General features: G+C 46.9%; 1 protein-coding gene across 4 annotated transcripts in view; it reads left to right on the top strand.

Annotated features, from left to right (window-relative positions):
• The window catches only part of DOCK6 (dedicator of cytokinesis 6), a 164227-nt gene extending 146236 nt beyond the window's left edge, over positions 1-17991 (top strand). For all 4 annotated transcript variants that reach the window (XM_053291865.1, XM_053291864.1, XM_053291863.1 and 1 more), the window contains 7 exons: positions 3553-3678; positions 4571-4660; positions 5197-5433; positions 5949-6092; positions 6510-6616; positions 8270-8437; positions 15425-17991. In XM_053291865.1, coding sequence (XP_053147840.1) covers positions 3553-3678; positions 4571-4660; positions 5197-5433; positions 5949-6092; positions 6510-6616; positions 8270-8437; positions 15425-15467 — 915 coding nt within the window. In that variant the 3' untranslated portion in view covers positions 15468-17991. The remainder of the gene's footprint in view (positions 1-3552; positions 3679-4570; positions 4661-5196; positions 5434-5948; positions 6093-6509; positions 6617-8269; positions 8438-15424) is intronic.
• Positions 17992-18679: the final 688 nt, after the last annotated feature.

Here is an 18679-nt window from a genome sequence, read left to right as displayed (position 1 = left end):
CTTGTGTTATTATATATCTTGGTTGCGACAGTCTCCTAGACTGAGATAGAGAGGGGAGCTATTTCCTGCTCTTTTTGCCTTCTTTGGTGAAGCTTTGGAAGGTTCCAGACGAGTACTCTGTGCAGGTGCATAACCCAAGTGTGATCACAGAAGACCACTCAAAGAACTACAGTTATGCTGTCTTGGCTACCTCCTTGGAAAAATAAGTCCAAGATGCTGGAGACACTACTAAGAGGGCTCTGCTTTTCACCTGATTTGATCTCCTGTGCACTTTACCTGTGACAAGCAGAGAATGCAATACTGCATGTAATCGCTGGAGGCACTAAGCAACGTTACTTTAAGAAGAGGTCTCATGTCTGCCTCTTAAAGAGTAGTTGACATTTTCCCCTCTCACTGTGGTAATCAGAGAAAACTCATCCATAGGGCAGGAAGCTTAGTGCAAAAATATTTCACTGCCAGCATGTGGAAGTTTGTGAATCACGTGTGTGTGTGTGTCTTCGTCTTTGTCTTCCAAGTGATTTGCATATGACCATATACATACAATTTCCACCAGCAAGGAGTACCCTAAAAGGAAAGTAGAAGTCCTGGAACTCTGTCCTACTTGCAAGTTGCCTATCTGGGAAGGAATCTGAGATCCAGAAACCAGTTCCATGTGCTGCTCTGGCAAGAGGGAACAGGAACTAGCCCAGTCCACTCTTGGTCAATCTCAAGTACTTACACAGAAGCTGAGGCCATGTGACATCACACGGCCCATTGAGGGGCAGTGTGACATCAAATGGGCTCAAGGAACCCCTGGGCCTCATAGGGCAACACCAGAGTAAGTGAATGGAGCCAGACAACACCACTGGATCAGGCAACTTCATTCCCTTTTACTGAGGGTTTGTTTTTGTTTTTTTTACTGGCCCATCAGAGGAGGAGGCTGGCTCAGCTCAGCTCTTCTTCCCCCTTCCCAATCTTGCTCCCTGTGAGGGGATCCTAGACAGTGCCCTCCACTTGGCTTCAACAGGGGTGCCTGCTTCCCTTCAGGGCTCTCTGGGGCAGTATCTCCTCCCCCTCAAACAACTCTCCTCTGTATTCACCACAAAGTCCTCCTTCCTCTGGGTCTTCCTCTCAGGTCGTGCTTCCGGTTGGAACAGAGATGTTGGCTCATGGCTACTTCCAGTATAGTGCTCCTCGTCCTTTCACCACCTTTTCCTTCGTTTCTCCTCCTCCTTTAATAGGCCTTCAGCTTTCTCCGGGGGTGGAGTCTTCCACTGCAGCCTCCTCACCTGTGGTGCATTGTCCCCTGCTCCTATCCTCACCCCAAAGCCCCTAGAGGCTGGCTCCTGTCAGGATGCTCTGTCACACAACTGTGGCGTTGCTCCTGTTTCTAGAGCCATTCATCTGGGGGGGGGGTCCCCAGCCTTTCCCAGGTGATGGGCCAGCTCCTGTGAGACCCTGCTGCACAACATCTTTAATTAAGACAGTGTATGCCCTCCCTGCAGCTCCTCCTGCTCTTACTACTTGGCAGATCAGTGCTCAGAAGATCTTCCCTGCTCTCTGCAACTTCTCCAGCCCAAATCTCCCTGTGCTTTCAGAAAGAGTATTATGTGGATCTAGGAGGGGAAATGGTTGGAGCTTGGTGGGGATGGGGAAGCATGGGAGTGTCTCTGGAGCGCTGGCTCAGGCCTTGTTCACAGCCATCGTCTGGAAGGGATCCCAAACTCTATTATTCAGTGTATACTTGCCTCTGTCCTGAAGTTCAAGGTGGGTAACAATGCATCTCTGAGTCACTGAAAGTGGAATGGATTAAATAAATAAATCCTGATGACAAAATGCTTCTAAAGCATGCTCAGCAAAGAACTCTAGTGATTTGGCACAGGAGGGGAATCCATACATGTCAAGCAACTAATGAAAAAGCATTTAATGTATGGATGAGATTATTGAGAGGGAATTTTGGGCCAGTCTTAGGCTCTCTGCAGACATCATTTCTGCAAAAACAGTGGGGATGATGGCCCCTTTACTGTGGCACTGACCCTGAGGTAGTAACTATTTATTTATTATATTTCTATACCGCCCTATCTAGAGGTTCTGGGCAGTATACAACATCAACAAACAACCATTCAAATCAATCAGCTTAAAACAATATGAAACAAATTTTAAAATAGTTTTAAAACATATATTGCTTGCTAATTGTACAGAAGTATTGGAAGGGATGAAGAGAACCTCACTTCAGGGAGGAAACCTTTTTGCCTGATGGTTCCCACTCTTCCAGACCCATGAAAATCAGTACAGTGGTGAAACAGATTGGACGCAAGCAGCTTCTTGCCTCGTCTGTTTCACACAAATGGAAATTGAGAGAAAATGTTCTTGAATATATTGAGGCCAGGGAGGGTTCACCATTCAAATAAAAAGCAAGAATGCTGGTATTTCTTTGGTGAGAATCACCATTCAAGAATAAGAACATGTCCCCACAAATGGTGGAATGTTGCTGTGTGGGAATGCGTAGTTTCTGTATGCTATTCTTTTTTCTTTTTAGTTCTTCAGAAGGCTGTGTGATTGTGGACGTGCACACATCCTTCACCTAGCCCCCCAAATTAGGAAAAACTTTAGACACTGCTTAAGGCATCTGTAGTATGCAGATGGAGAGAAGAGCATGGTCTCATTACCACTGATAAGGGGGCACTGTACAACATGCCTGTTGTAGCAGGGCAGGTTGTGCTTTGTCAGATACTGCTTAAAATGCTATAGAAAACTGTCAAACCAACTTAACATGATGAGAGCTTGATGGGACAGGAATAAAGAGCGGCCAGCATTCCACGCAGCAGAATCCCACACAGCGGAATGTGCTCAGAGACAGCATAGCACAACTGGGTAGCTGTGGAATGACCACTTCTAGGCAGTCACAAAGTGCTACTTCCATTGGAAACAATGGAAGTAGTGCTGTCTGGAATTTTGGTCACAGGCAATGATAACTTTCCAGAGACCTCTAGGTGGCAATGTAGAGCTAGCTATCTGTCCCCAGCCTTAAGGAGTGGAACGGTCATAAGGCAACTGCCTTAGTCAACTACTGTGTTTCAGTAGTTGCCATACTCATGCTAACTTGTTTTTCTTCTTTTGCTTTCCTTTCAATTCACCTAACTCACCATGGACTTCTCGGCCCTGTCCTGATTTGGTAAGTTAGAATAACATCTGTTAGAATTTTGCATGGTTACTTCACATACACATAGTAAGGGAGGCCAGCCTCACAACAAAGGACTTTGGTGGGAAGTCTCAGGAGAGATGTTAGAACCTCATCAAGGCTACAGCTAGAGTCTCGTTTACTGTATTTTAGGTGGGGACACAGATGCAGCATTTGCCCTTTATTGGAACAAGAATTGGGTGGAGGGAACCTGGTTTCAGATACCAGTTTTCCTTTCAGGATCCTATGTGCATATGGAAAAACACTGGGAGGGGAGTGCTTAGAGTAGGGTGGGTGAGTGGCTTAGCAAGGAAGGCTTTGGAGTCAGCACTCAAGGCACCAGCCTGAGTCTTGTCCTACTCTCATTTGCTCCACCCCTTTAGGTCACTTAGAGGATGTTTGGGACATACTTCCGGGTTGGCTTCTATGGATGCAAGTTTGGAGATCTGGATGAACAGGAGTTTGTGTACAAAGAACCCTCCATCACCAAATTAGCTGAAATCTCTCACCGACTCGAGGTAAGAGCTGGAGTACAATGAAGGAGGTGTGGATCAAGACAGCAAGTCTGGGGAGAATGTAATGTAGCATTGAGGGGAAGGAATGCAAGAGAGGACAGGCCAACAAAGAGATCAGGTAGACAGGAATACAGTGTCAGTTGTCATGCTTGAGTACATGTGCATGTATTATGCTGCTGCTTCTGAACTTGGTATATCTGCACTGGGAAGATGCTGCCTGTTTGTGCTTTCAGCACATGTACACACAATGCAGTGCACACGTGTGACAGAGCAGTTGATCTATGTGCAGATTCTCCACTATTATTCATATTGTGTCCTCTAGTTACTAGTGACTTGTTTGTTACAGAGTAACAAACAGAACACTGCTTCAAGGAGCTTACGTTCTAAAATGTACTGTAGGGAGAAGCAGTGGAGGGAGGGGAAGGAGATGGAGGCAAAGGTAAAACAGGTAAAGAATATGCATTCAATTCAATATAATACATGTATTCAATACAAGTTTTATGTATAAGAAGGTGCTTTGCAGGTAAGAGTTTCACTACATATGATGTGGCCCTTACACTCAAAGAACTGCGAGAATGTGCACTTAGTTGGGAGTCCAGATGCTCCACTAAGTTTTTACTGCTGTATCCTCTGGAATTCAAAATCTTTGATTTGCTGATGAATGCTGCCTCAGTGAATAACTGAGCTTCCTTGTGGCCCCTGTCTGTACAGTTTCCAGTCCTTGTGCCCTCAAGGCTTTCTCTTTGTTCTTGGAAGCACAGACTGCCCTGCAAGGAATTTCCCCTTTGGCTTCCATGGCTAGAGACACTCACCTGCTGCCAGGCCCACTCAAAGGTGTCCCGTTTCCTTTTTGCATTGCCCTGAAGAACTGTTCCCCACTTGTTCTGCTTTGCAGGAGTTTTATGTGGAGCGGTTTGGGGATGAAATGGTAGAAATCATCAAAGACTCCAACCCTGTGGACAAGGCCAAGTTGGATCCTAACAAGGTAGTTTCTCTTGCACATATGAGTGCGTTAACTAGGTGGACATTGCCAAGGTCTGGGACCCTTGTTGGACTGGGAGATAGAGAAAAGGGGGAGTTGCCTGGGATCCTTTCATGCGTTCAGCAGGAAAGAGCTGCAGGGAGAGAGACTCCTAAAGATTTACCACATGGCATTCTAAGCAAGATCCAAATTGCCACACATGCCCCTCTTCCCCTACCATGGTGGTGAAGAATTATATGCTTATATGCTGAAATTGGCGGGTGGGGGAGGAACCAAGAAGTAAGAGGATATTAAACTGCCATTTTCCATTATGCTATAAAGTGCTAAAAGAGGCTTCCTTCCTCTCTCTCTTAACTTGTGACAAGGGGCTTGTCTCAATGTGGGATTGATCAGGAGTGTGTGTCTGTTTGGTGTTTTGGTTGTTCCAAAGGCACTCTGGGATCATGTTTTAGTCTGGGTATCATGGCTGCAGTTGTGTGTGTGTGGACGCTTCCTTAACTCTTATTGACCTCTGCCTTGTGATGGTTTCCCTGCCTCAGGCATACATCCAACTGACTTATGTGGAACCCTTCTTTGACACATATGAACTGAAGGACCGTGTCACATACTTTGACAAGAACTACAACTTACGCACCTTCATGTTCTGCACACCCTTCACGCTGGATGGGCGAGCACATGGTGATCTGCACGAGCAGTTCAAGCGCAAGACTCTGCTCACCACCTCTCATGCTTTCCCCTACATCAAAACCCGCATCAATGTCATCCACAAGGAAGAGGTGCTTTCGGGTGGGAAAGAGGGATGAGTGGGAGGCACATGAGAATGGAGAGGCAGCATACAGGATGCTCTTGGTGTGGTACCAAGGGCAGAATTGGGTTTCCTGGGAACTGAGCTTGGTATCAGTAATTTATAGATAGATGTATGCATGCAGATTTCTAGTCCTCGTGGCTGTGGAGATATGCTTGAAAGTGTGTGGGCAACATTTCCAGGGAATGGGTTTGGGGCTTCAGTATCCTGAAAGCTCCTTGCCCCTCCCCATGACCAGCAAAACTAGAATAAATGATGCAAAATAGTAAACATTGCAGAGTGAGTTAAGAAAAGTAAGAGATGGTACAAATCAACTCCATTTTCATTATTTATACAGGTCACAGAATTAAGCTTTTCCTTATGCAGAATTCAGATTGGGTGCAGAGTTCAATTTTTTGTAGCACAGTATACATATAGTACCAAGGGGTGCAGAGAAATACTTTGTTGACTCTGTTTGTATTTCCATCACTCAATCTGTGTCCCCAGATTATTCTCATTCCCATTGAGGTGGCCATTGAAGACATGCAGAAGAAAACCCAGGAGCTGGCCTTTGCTACTCATCAGGATCCAGCTGATGCCAAGATGCTGCAGATGGTGTTGCAGGGGTGTGTTGGCACCACAGTCAACCAGGTACCATGGGATGGGGGGAAATGATTGACTTGGGGCAAAGGGGATTCAAGCCAGGTTAGCAGAGCCATTGAGATGGTGGAGTATCAGCAGGTGTGGAGGTGGCATGAGAACAGAGTTTAATCCTGGGGGAAGTGGAGAGGAAAGTTCAGGTTATAACTGAAGGTGGGAGCAGAGAGAGGAAAGCATGGGATTGGGTTAAAGAGTCTTTGCACCGTGTGCATTTTCTTCTCTTCTTTTTGCATTCAATAACCCTGAATGGGTTATTGGCTGGAGCTGAGGTTGTGAGCATGATGGTGGTGAAAATGCTGGAAGAAAAACACTCCCCCATGCATACAGGCATAGACCCTGCGGTGCCCAAGGGACTAAACTTCTAGGGCTCCCCTGGCCCACTTTGACCCCATATCCTGTGTGTTCCAGGGCCCTCTGGAAGTGGCACAAGTGTTTTTGGCTGAGATCCCCGATGACCCCAAGCTATACCGGCACCATAACAAGTTGCGGCTCTGCTTCAAGGACTTTACCAAGAGGTACTGTGCATACAGACCCACATCTGCCCTGAAACTATGGGTGCAAACTCCGTCACATGTAACGTTCTTGCACAGTCATGTTTACAAATTTCTTGAATGTTGTTCCAAATGCCATTTTGGGGTAGACGCATCATAAGTTTAAAAAGTGAAATAAAATGCAAAACTTTGCTGACAGCCTGTAGGTTACACATCCTGGTGCACTTGCATAGTGTGCAGTCCTGACACCAGAAGCTCATCACTGAGCATGCAGAGCTCCTGTAGTTTAGTTCGGCTTAGTCATTCCTGTACTCCATCCATTTTCACATAGACCACCCCACTACACAGATATGAAATGGCTGCAGTAAGTGTACTGAGACAGCCCACTTGGTGGCTAAAGGATCCCAGCCCTGCGGGGGAGCCCAGGGAGGGGAGGGGGGATCCCCATGATGCACCATGCACTTGCACGATCCCAGCCCCGGCCCTTCCCACTGCCTGTGTGTGTGGGGAATCGTCTGGGCCTGCGGGGAGCTTGCCCAGCAATGCCAGATGGATTGTCAGCAGGGAAGGTAGGTTTAACCCGCCTTCCCTGCAGCCTGCTCTGGAGTCCTCACTGCTTGTGAGAAGAGGCTCATTCAGTGTATCCAGTTCTTCTACAAAATGTAGCTTATACCAGGATATGTGAGAATATAATTCACACTACTCAAAGAAGGATGACTAGTATTGGCTAGAAATTGTCATCTGCCCTTCATGTGCACTTTTTGTTGGGTGGTGTGGGGTTTTTTTTGTTGGCTTTTTCGGGGGGGCAGGGAGGATTTGTTCTTTAGCTGAGTTGTGCTTTGGTCTCTTGCCTATGAAGATTTCCACTGCAAGAACCAGGGGAAATTTGATTTCTCCTCTTGGAGGTACTCCTGTCTTGATTGTAAGAGGGAGGGCAGGGTTGTGTGTGTTTGACTGCTGCAGGCCCTGTTAGTTTTAAGGTAGCTGACGGTTCTGAGTACATGGTGTCTTCTAAGTATACCCTGTGCTGCATTTTCTAAGGCTTAAAATATTGCTGGTCACATGCTGCCAAGGGGTCTGATAGTTGCTTAAGAGTGCCCTGAGGTGATGGGATGGTCTTGGGCCTTCTGGTGCCAGTCATAGCCCTCTCTGTCCAAAGTACTTCGTTCTAGTTCCTAATGGTGCTTCCCTTGCCTGCTAATGGGGCAGTTGGTGAGGCAGGCAGTGGGCCAATGGAGGCAGTTAACTTGCTGTCTGCCACCTGAGGTAACTGCCTCACTGGGCTGGCTCTGCTTTGGGTTATTTCAAATTAGGAGTTTGTGGCAGTTCTGCCGAAGACTAGGGTCTAGATCCCAACCCTTTAAAGATAACATCACCCCTGTGCAGTGTTCTCTCTCTATATTTTTTTTTTCATCTGTGTGCAAAATGAGTTGTGTTCTGGGCAGCAGTATCAAGGCAATGTATGTACATGTGCATTCAGAATTGGTCTTTCCAGAGTCAACCTAAGCAGGATCTAAAACTAACTGAGCGGACATCCAAAAACTTGTAAGCGCGAACTCATGCGCACACCTTAGAGGGAACACTGCCCCTGTGTCCAAAGGAAGGGGAGATAACATTCCCCAAGGTCATCTCTAGGCTGGTGCTTCTGTGGCCCTCACCCCTGCTGCTTCCTTTTAGGTGTGAAGATGCCCTTCGCAAGAACAAGACACTGATTGGGCCAGACCAACGCGAGTACCACCGAGAGCTAGAAAGGAACTACCAACGCCTGAAGGAAGCCCTGAATCCACTTCTCAACCGCAAAATCCCTCAGCTCTATACTCCTCTTGCCCCCCATTCTGCCCACAGGTATGTAGTGAAGCCATGTTGACTTGTAGTGGCACCAACTAAGGGGCAGGGCATGAAGGGACACCCAGACCCAAGATACTTACAGGCCAAATAGACAGTTCTACCAATGTCTGTTGCTGAAATTCCATCAACCACCTCTCTAATGCCCCTGCCCTCCTGATTGTCTCAGCCTCCCTCTTTTCCCTATCAGCAAAGATTTTATGAGAAACCTAAAAGGAGCTAAAATGCTGTGTGGATGTCTCTGAAAACAGAGAACAATCCATTGGGAGTTCCTCCTGTGCAAGCCCAATTAATATGCTCTTGTGCTGCTCTCTGGTCCAAAAAGAAATTCCTGTTGGATTATGCCCGAGGTCTGGAAAGCCACATGGGCCTAACTATGCCACAGAGCACAGAATCTGTTGCTTATGTGTTTTTGTTTTGTAAGGTGTATGTCTCTAGCCCTTAATAATTTGGAAGTGTAGTGGTGGTTTTTGCTAAACAGTATGTAGGTGTCCAGCAGTTGGGACAAGGAAAGTTGGATTCTATCCAATTCATTCCCACTAGCCCCATAGATAGAGTTTGAGGGTTATCCAGTCCAACCCTCCAAAGAAAAGCAGGACATCTATTCACCTCAGCATAAGGGGAAACAAAATCTCTCCCTTCTGCCCCCTCCATCCTGTACACAGATTCTGAAGAGAGTCTCCACTGCTGTCCAATCTTGTCGTATTTCCAATGTATTAGTATATTGGGGGTTCTCTGTTGCTGGGGCCAAGGATATCTCCATGAGTTATACCCCTCACGAGCTCCAAGACAGGACAGTTTTGATTTGCTGATAAAAAAGAACACGCCTACTCGAGCCTGAGGGGGATAACCCCGCCCCAGTTCTTTCTCTCCTCGTAGTTCCAGGCAGCATTCAAATCTTTCTCCTCACTAATTCCCTTTATTTCTCTTCAAATTACCTTCCTTCTCTCAAAACCTTTATCCTTATTTTTACTTACCGACCACCTGTAAATTATATATCTTTAAAAAGAACACAAAAACTTTCTATCATATCTCCTTCCTCCCATCTCCTTCCCCTCCCTCCTGCTATTACTTTTCTGGTGCATGGAGCACACAGGACCGTGCAGGATCATCCTGGTACCAAAAAGGAAGAGACAAGGAGCAAACATTCTGGGGGGGACCAGACCCTTTGGGGCCCCTCTGCACCTTCTATCGGCAAAAACAGCGTTGGCAACGGCCGCCTTGGAGCCACTCATGCCACCTGCTGCTGGGACCGCAGTGAGTCTCCCGCTAACAGGCCGCGAGACTCGTAGTTCAGCAGCCCGGCGCCCCCTCCTGTCAGTGTTGCCAACAGAGCATCAGGGATGCTCAATGAGTACAGGGCACAACTCAGTCTTCGCCTTCCAGGCAAAAATGAAGCTTCCCCTGCCCAACCCACCTCTCACCTCGGTCAAAATCAGAGCGTTGGGAGCGTCGGGAAGGGCAGGCGTGGCTGCAATGGCTCCCCCTATATCCCGCAAGATGGTGTGGCAGAAAGAAGCCCTGTTTGGGCATGAAAGGAGGAGCGCAGCACGGAGGCCAGAGATTTGTTATGGAGGGCCCCAACAACGAAAAGGGAGATAACGGGGGACTTCCGGGAGCAAAAGAAGGACCAGGGAGCAAAGGGCCAGGGGGTTCATCTTTAGAAGGGAATAATCCCCAGCCAGGTCCATCAGCGTTTCCCCCTATTCTACCTAAGGCAACCCCACCTGAGTAGCAAGCCTGGTTTAAAAATGCAATTATTGACACAATCCATCAGGTCTGGCCTCACAAAAAAGAAAAAAAGACCATAGAAAAGGAGGAGGGGGTATTCTTCTACTGATAGCTCTTCCTCGTCTGATTGTGTCAGTCTGCCTCCCAAAAAGGTAAGTTGTAAACAGAAACATCTTAAGAAACAAAAGGGGTCTAAGAATACAAAAAGTAAATCTAAGACCTTACATTCCTCTGAGGCATCTGAACAAGATTCTGGGGATCCTGAGGTGCTTAACCCTGCTGCCCAAAAAACAAAGGTTTTGGACAAATCTTGTTATTGAGTGTGAGGCTGATCCTGAGGATGAAATAAATAGAACTGATGGGGCTAACCAAGACCCTGATACCATCCCTGACAAGAAAGAGGGGGAATGGTCGGGCGGGGGTGGAGGGAATACAGAACCTACTAATGCTTCTCAGCGCTTGTTTGTGTCAGAAAACTAATTCCCTTATGACAAGGGTTATTAATGCAATAGGGTTGCAAGCAAAGGTGAACTCAGAGCCTATTCCATCTGAAAGAGGGGACCTAGTTTTCCCTAGGTCAAAGCCCAGAGACATGCTTTTACCCATGCCAGAATTGTTTACTGATGTGGTTAAACAAGAATGGTTACTGCCTGCCACAAATAGAAAGCCAATGACTGTGCCTAACCGTTTTTATTCCTTTCAACAAGAGACATCAGAACTGTTGAGAACACCTAATGCAGATGCTCCCATAGTGCAACTAGTCTCTGGATCGTTGGTCCCTAGAGATGGGGAAGTCACTTGAGGGATCCTGCAGATAAAAAGTCAGAATTGGCTTTTTAAAGGGTCCATGATAATTCTTCATTAACCATGCACGCTGCAGCGGCAGCTTCTATGGTGGCAAGGGCTTCCCACTTATGGGTGAATGACCTGCTTAACGAACCACCTTCTGATTCCATTAAGATGAGGCAACAATTGGTGAAAATACAGAAGGCACAAGCATTTGTGACTGACGCAACCTTGGACTCAATTAGATTTTCATCACGTGCCTCAGCAGCATCAGTTGTCGAAAGAAGACATCTACAGCTGAAGAGTTGGCAAGCAGATGCTACACCTAAAAATAACCTGACAGCAGTGGCATACGATACCACCAAGTTGTTCGGGGAGGCTGCTTTGAAAGATGTCTTGGTGGAATCAAAGGACAAACGAAAGACCATGCCATTGGTGTCACGTAAACCCGAAAGGACAGCCTTTAAGAGGACATTCCAGCAGTCTCAGCCCTTTTGAGGATTCCAGTCCTTCAGGGGCTGGGAAAGAGACTTCAGAAACCAGAGGGGTTCTTGGAACTGCCAACGTACTTCTTAAAGAGGCACTGGGAACTACAAGCAGCCGTTCACACAAAATGATCAGGCCAAACCTTAGCAATGACTTAAGGACAATCTGACTGGGAGGCTGCCTGGCGGATTATTTTCACACCTGGGAATCTTCCACCACGGACAGATGGGTCCTGAATGTTGTCCAGCATGGGTACAAGATAGAACTGGATGCCCCTCCCTTCCACAGTTTCCTTCCAACTCACGCTCTTTTATCAAGCACTCAGAACTCCTAAAAGCAATTCAACACCTGGTAGATATCGGAGCAGTGGAACCATTCCCCTTCCATCAGGAGGGAAAGGGCGTTTATTCTAACTTGTTCACCATCCCAAAAAAGGACAGGTCAAGGAGAGCCATCTTGGACCTAAAGTATCTGAACAAATGGGTCAAATGTGAGGGTTTCAGGATGGAGACATTGAGTACAGTGTCAGAAGCTCTCCACCATCTGGATGTTATGACTTCAATAGATCTAAAGGAGGGATATCTTCATTTTCCCATTCATCAGGGCAGTCGGAACCTCCTCAGGTTCAAGTATGTGGGTCGACATTACCAATACACAGCACTCCCGTTCGGACTCTCATCTGCTCCCCGCATGTTCACAAAGGTGCTGGCACCACTCATGGCCCATTTACAACTCCAGGGGGTCCGGATATTGTCATACCTGGACAACCTACTCCTCCAGTCGCGCTCAAGACAAGCAGCTGTGCGTGTCTTGAGAACAACTCTGCTAGCCCTGGAAGAGCATGGCTTCTTGGTCAAATGGGAAAAGAGCCAACTAACACCAGCCTACAGACTCCAACACCTTGGGGTGGTAATCAACACAGAAAAGGACCACTTGTTCCTACCTCAGGACCGGTACCTGACCATCACTTCAGAAATCAGGCAGGCTCTGGCAACACCAACAGTATTGATCACAGCGTTGGCAAGAATACTGGAGCTCATGGTTGCAATGTTGGAAGCGGTCCCATGGGCACGATTCCATCTAAGAAATCTCCAGTGGTTCCTATTAGTGCACCAGCTGGCCATTGCCCAGAGGAAACCTTCCAACGCAGGTTCGCAAGTCTCTCAATTGGTGGCTGGCCACATGAAATCTTCTGCAAGGAAAAGAGTTATTGGATCCCCTAAAATTCATAATAACCACAGATGCCAGCAATAGGAGCTGGGGTGCACACTGCCTGCACTTGTCAGCACAGGGGATGTGGTTTCCACAGGAGAGAGAACACAGTATAAACTTTCCAACAGATGCTGCAGAGCAGGCATGTCCGAGTAAGAACAGACAACACAAAGGCAAAAGTCCACGTGAACTGACAAGGCAGAACACGTTCAAAGTCACTACATCAGGAAGCAGTTCTACTGATCAGCTGGGCAGAAGCAAATCTCAGCTCCTTGACAGCCCATCATATCAAGGTGGACCAGAACCAGTTGGCCAACTGGCTGAGTTGGGAAGACCTGATGTTGGGAGAATGGGCATTAAACACACAGGTCTTCAAAAAAATTACAAAACAAATGGGGTTACCCATTATGGACTTGTCTGCAACTCCAGGAAACGGAAAATTGCCAAGGTTTATGATGGGGTTCCCCTGCCGAGGAGCAGAGGATATGGACGCATTCTCAAGCCCATGGCCGAAAGGACTATTGTATGCATTTCCACCAACTCCTCTGTTGGCCAGAGTGTTAAGAAGAATAGGTCTGCTAGGTGCAAGGATTATCCTAGTGGTTCCCTTTTGGCCCAGGAGACCATGGTTTCTGGAGATTCTACACCTAGCAACCGAAGAACCATGGTTTCTTCCAGTGTCTCGGGATCTGCTTACACATGGCGCGGTACAGCACCCCAACCCGGGTTGGTTATGGCTTGCTGCCTGGAAACTGAGCGGCGAGTTCTAAGCCAGCAGGGTTACTCTGAAAGGGTGCTTCAGACTATGTTAGTTTCACACAGGCCCTCAACAAACAGAATTTAACAATACACGTGGAGGGCATTTTTGTGATGGATGGCACACCACTCAATTCCTAGGGGTGGTGCAACACTACAACACTTGTTACAATTTCTACAGGATGGCCTAGAAAGAAGCCTGAAACCAAATACTCTGAAGCAGCAAGTAGCATCGCCAGTAGGCCTCATATCTGGCATCTCCAAGAAGACCTGGCAAGCACATCCTCACCTGAAACGATTCCTGAGAGGAGCGACCTTACTGTCTCCACCAACCGTTCATAGATTTCCAACATGGGACTTACGCACTGTATTAAAGGCCTTACAATTTCCTCCCTTTGAGCCCACAGCTAAAATCCCCATAAGAATTTTGTCATTTAAGTTGGCCTTTTTAATTGCCATCACCTCTGCTAGACTTGTTTTGGAGTTGCAAGTACTGCTGGTCAGCAAATCCTTCTGCATATTCCAAAAGGAAGCCGTCCTCCTCATTCCGGATCCATTTGTGCAAACTAAGGTGGCATCAGCCTTCCACCAATCTCAGGACATCTTCCTCCCATCTTTCTGCCCACATTCGGTGCACACAAAAGAAAAGCACTGGCACAAGTTAGATGTGCGTCGCTGTCTCAAGAAATATATAGAACGATCAGCATCATTTAGGACCACAGATGCCTTGTTTGTATCATTCCTTCACAGTCCATGGGAATGGCATTTTCATCATCTACAACTGCAAGATAGATCAGAGCTTGCATAGCTATGGCATACGAGGCCCAACACCTCAGGCCTCCTACCCATGTAGTCGCTCACTCTACGTGGGCAGCGGTGACTTCGGCTGCTTTCTCTACACATGCATCAGTACAGGACATTTGCCTGGCAGCAAAGTGGAAAAGTCCATCTCTTTTTACAAGACATTACAAAATTAACTCGCACGCTTCAGCTCAGGCTGCTTTTGGTAGGAGAGTCTTGCAAAAGGTGCCTCCCCAGGAATAGTCAAGAGTGCTCCCGCCCTGGTCGGAGCCCAAGCTGTGGTATGTCCCATAGAGATGTCCCTGGCCCCAGCAACCAAGAACAGAGCATAGGTTCACTTACCGTAAAGGCTTCTTCTGGTTGCTGTGGCCAAGGACCCAGTTTGGCACGCTTGTCTGTTCCTGGGAGACCGTCTATTAGGCACTTATAGGCCTGATAACTGAAGATCTGAAAGAATACCTTTGTGGACAAGGCTCTTAGGATGACCCTCAGGACTATTGACTTAGGGATCACATTGAGTCCTTATGTCTTCTCCTTCCTGTATTCTCTTTATACTTTACTGCTGTACCTTACATAACTTGGCCCAAAAGAACTGGGGCGAGGTTATCCCCCTCAGGCTTGAGTAGGCGTCTTCTTTATCAGCAAATCAAAACTGTCCTGCCTTGGAGCTTGTGAGGAGTATAGCCCATGGAGATGTCCTTGGCCCCAGCAACCAGAAGAAGCCTTCACGGTAAGTGAACCAATGCTCCATTCTCCCCAGTTTCCCAATACTTTAAGCTGTGACACTAGGGTGGTAGTATATTGCCTATAGCCTGGTGAGGCACTTCTGCAAGTGCATGGTTAATTTAGGTCTTCTTTTCCTACTAATATCAGCATCTATATACTGTGTGCACAGCACAACTGTTTTCAGTGGCTGCTTCTTCTCCTGGAGTCTGCTTCTTCCCCTGGAGGCCATACCTTCTGAGCATCTTTTCAAAGAGTTGTAATACCTTTTTATATAGGCAGTTGGCTTTGGAATATGGGATTGGGGTCATAGTGTCAAAATCAGTAATTTAAACTGTACATTTGTTTCTAATCTCTCTCCTTTGACCCTTCGGGATTAAGCAAACTACACATTTGCCATTCTGCCCATCTCTCCCTCCAACCTCTGCAAACCCCCAGTATAGAATAAGTTACTGTTTAAATATCTGTTGTAATTATTTATTTTTTCTCCAGAAACTCCTTCAGTAGATTGAGTCTGCGGAAGATTGATGCCTAGGATGGGAGCCCCTGCTAGAATGGACCACCTGAGCTTATGGGGATCAGTTGCATGAAGAGCTACTGCCCCCGCCTCCGCAGGACTCCAGCCTTGCTTTGGTGACATGCATGCTCTGTGATGAGAGAGAAGACTGAGATTTGGAGCCCCCTTCTGTGTCGCATTAGGCACTCTCCAGATGTGGGGCTGGTCTGTCACTCTTGACAGGAAGAATATCTGTGAAAGCCAGTGATGGGAATTATCTGGTTGCCACATTTTGCTCAGCTGGACACTGTGCCTCCATCCTCAGGAAGCTTCTCGGAGCACTGCCCTCAAGATCAGGCACTCCAGTCTAGCCCTTCTGCGCATCTTCTTCCTTACTGATTGAAGATTTGCTTTGTGTGTGTGAGCCTTGAACTTCTGCTTGGAGTAGCCAGATCTGAAACTTTGGTTATGGCTGTGGTTGGAGGCCCCACTGTGGATTCTGTACATCTGCTCTCTGACAGCTGGGGTCAGTGGAAAAAATGCTGGTCCCCTGACCCCTTCCTCTTGCTCTGTCCTTGACTCTCCCTTTTGGCAACCAACTGTCTGGGGCTGCCAGTTATTTGTGGATCAACAGCTGGACTGCGTTCTGCATCCTACTCCTGACTCAGGGAAGAAGGCAATGGTCTTGGGGAGTGGGAATCTTGGACACCTGGTTTCTATTGGCCTTGGGATGTGAGCAGATCTCTGCATTGATAACTTGACCTGCTTACCCAGAACTTGGTCTGAAACCCAGGAATTCTGACTCTCATGACATCTGCAATTTCCTCCACGGCATCCCCAGATATCCTGGATGCCACCTTTTCATAGCTGGTTACCAGTCCTATCTCAACTGTCCTCCTGCCATCTGGCTTCTGGGATCCTCTGCTTCCGTAACTTGGACCAAAGACCCTTTTCACATGCCTCTTGTTAAACCCTTTCCAAGGCAGTGAGCAGCATTCTGACACACACACTAAATCACAGCAGTGCCTTCTCAAACAGAATGGACGAGGGAAGGGGGCTGGTAACTTCCCTTTCTCCAAATGCCAAAGGGGCTGTGTCCGCATCTATTAAGAGAACGAATGACCACCAGTGTCCATCTTAGTGCCTCTTCCTCACTGCCACCCCTCAGCAAATAGTAATGGAAGGAAAATCTGCCTCTACAGACTAGAACTGAATCCAGACTCTTCTGTGCTCCCATAAGAAGGAGAAGGGTGTTTTCCTGGGGTTGCTGTAAAAGGCTGCCATCAGCTCACAATGGCACAAGGAATAGATTCAGCAAAAATGGATCCACCCCATTTCCTTCAAAAGGGAATGATTTGGGGACAGAGAAAATGGCTGTGGAGGTGGGGGCCTCAACCAGAGAGTGTGAATCCAGATATACTTGAGAGTGAGAATATGATATTTTATGAAAAAAATAAAGAAAATATGTTTTAATCCAGACTATAGGCTGGTTCTGACATCTTGTGGAACCTCTGTTTAAAGCTGGCACTGGATGACATCTCTAAGCCTTGGGAGGGTGCACTTCCCCTCCTCCAGTGTGTGTCTGCTTCTGATTTTGGTTAAAATAAACCAAGATTGGTCATGAAATCCAAACCATCTGGTCTTAATATAGTCTAACCTACTGACTTGAAATAATCCATGATCTGAAACTCGCATCAAACCTTGGTTTTGGATTGTGGTTTATTTCAAGCAAGTCAGAATCAACCAAGATGGAATGGTCCAGACATCATGACCAATTTTGGTTTATTTTAACCTAAATCAGCAGTAGATGCTTGTGTGGGTATTGGAGCAGGCAGATCACATTCCAAAAGTGGAGGGTGTTGTGCAAAGCCAGATTTTAACAAAGTATCTGTGATGTCTGAACCAGCCCTATGTGTCTATATGCACTCTCTTGATTTGGGCTGAGAGTGTCAAATCAAGAAAAGATAAACATTACCTTCAGCTAAACAAGCAGAACTAAAGCAGAAAATTAATGTCGGCAGAACTGAATCTGTTCTAAAATAACTCATTTTAGCTTTCATAGAGGCAACCTTGGAGAAGCCGCTGCCAGTCTGTGAAGACAATACTGAGCTAGATATACCAATGGTCTGACTCAGTATATGGCAGTTTCCTATGTTCCACTGGGCCATTGCAAGAGGTGGGCCTCCTCACTGTTTTTCACCCTCTGTTTGTGCAACCCGCAAGGGCCTTTAATATAAAGGTCTGTGCCTTTGCCTAACAATGGAAGGCAAAAAGAGATCACTTGTGAGACTCAGTTGCCTGCCTGTAACCAAAGCTACAATGATTTGATCCCAGAGAAGAGGGTAGGGGAACCTTTTGGCTCTAGAGTTCCATTCGCCTTACCTTGTTCCAGGCCACATTTTCTTGACAAGGTGAATGCCGCAGAGTGTCATGACCAGGCTTATTGGGCAGCTGAACCTTGATTTTTATTTTTATGTTTTGTCTGTCTGTCTGTCTCTTGCTTCTCTGTAGAGAAGGCTGTAAATTTTTTATTTATAATACAGTTAACAAAACAAAACACAAAGCTGGCTCTATTCTTTTTAATCAGTAGGAAAGAGATGGTTTGCACTCCAGGCAGAATCTGTACAAGCTGCAGTCATGTCATAAACAGCAGCATAGAGAGCTGAATCCTGAGAACCTACATTTTCATTCCCAAGAAGGCCAAGTTGCTGGTTAAGAAGAACAGCTTGAGAATGTAAGCAGATCTTATTTAATGCTTAAAAAGGACACCAGGGCCCACATGCATAAGTGCTGCCGTTGTCCCATCATTTGTTTCTTCTTTGCCTTGGCAGGCACGCTTGTCTTCTCAAGCACAAAATCCTCTTTCCACTACCGCTGATCTCATGGAGATGAATGGCTCCAAACACTTCCAAACGTTTAACAAATATGAACTCTTAACTTGGGCTATTCCTATTTTACCAGTGCAGACTGTAGCAGTGGCTGCAATACTTTTAAAAAGTGCAGCATGAAGCGAGGGTCTTACACTATGCAGAGGCTTCCCAGTGTATTTATGTTGGCAAGCCCCTAAGGAACAGAAAGGGGAGACTGACGGGCTTGAGGCCTAGGGTGGAAGAGCTGCCCTGTGGACAAGATGTCCCAGCAGCACTGAGAACTGGGTGAGGAATCCAGTGGACCCAAGGGCAAAGTGGAAGTATGGACTGGTGTTCAGCAGAGGATGCAAATCACATGGCCAACGTACATAATATCTTGCA

This window comes from Hemicordylus capensis, chromosome 2 (assembly GCF_027244095.1).
Source record: "Hemicordylus capensis ecotype Gifberg chromosome 2, rHemCap1.1.pri, whole genome shotgun sequence".
Classification (NCBI taxonomy): Eukaryota; Metazoa; Chordata; class Lepidosauria; order Squamata; family Cordylidae; genus Hemicordylus; species Hemicordylus capensis.
This window is presented reverse-complemented; position numbering and strand designations above follow the sequence as displayed.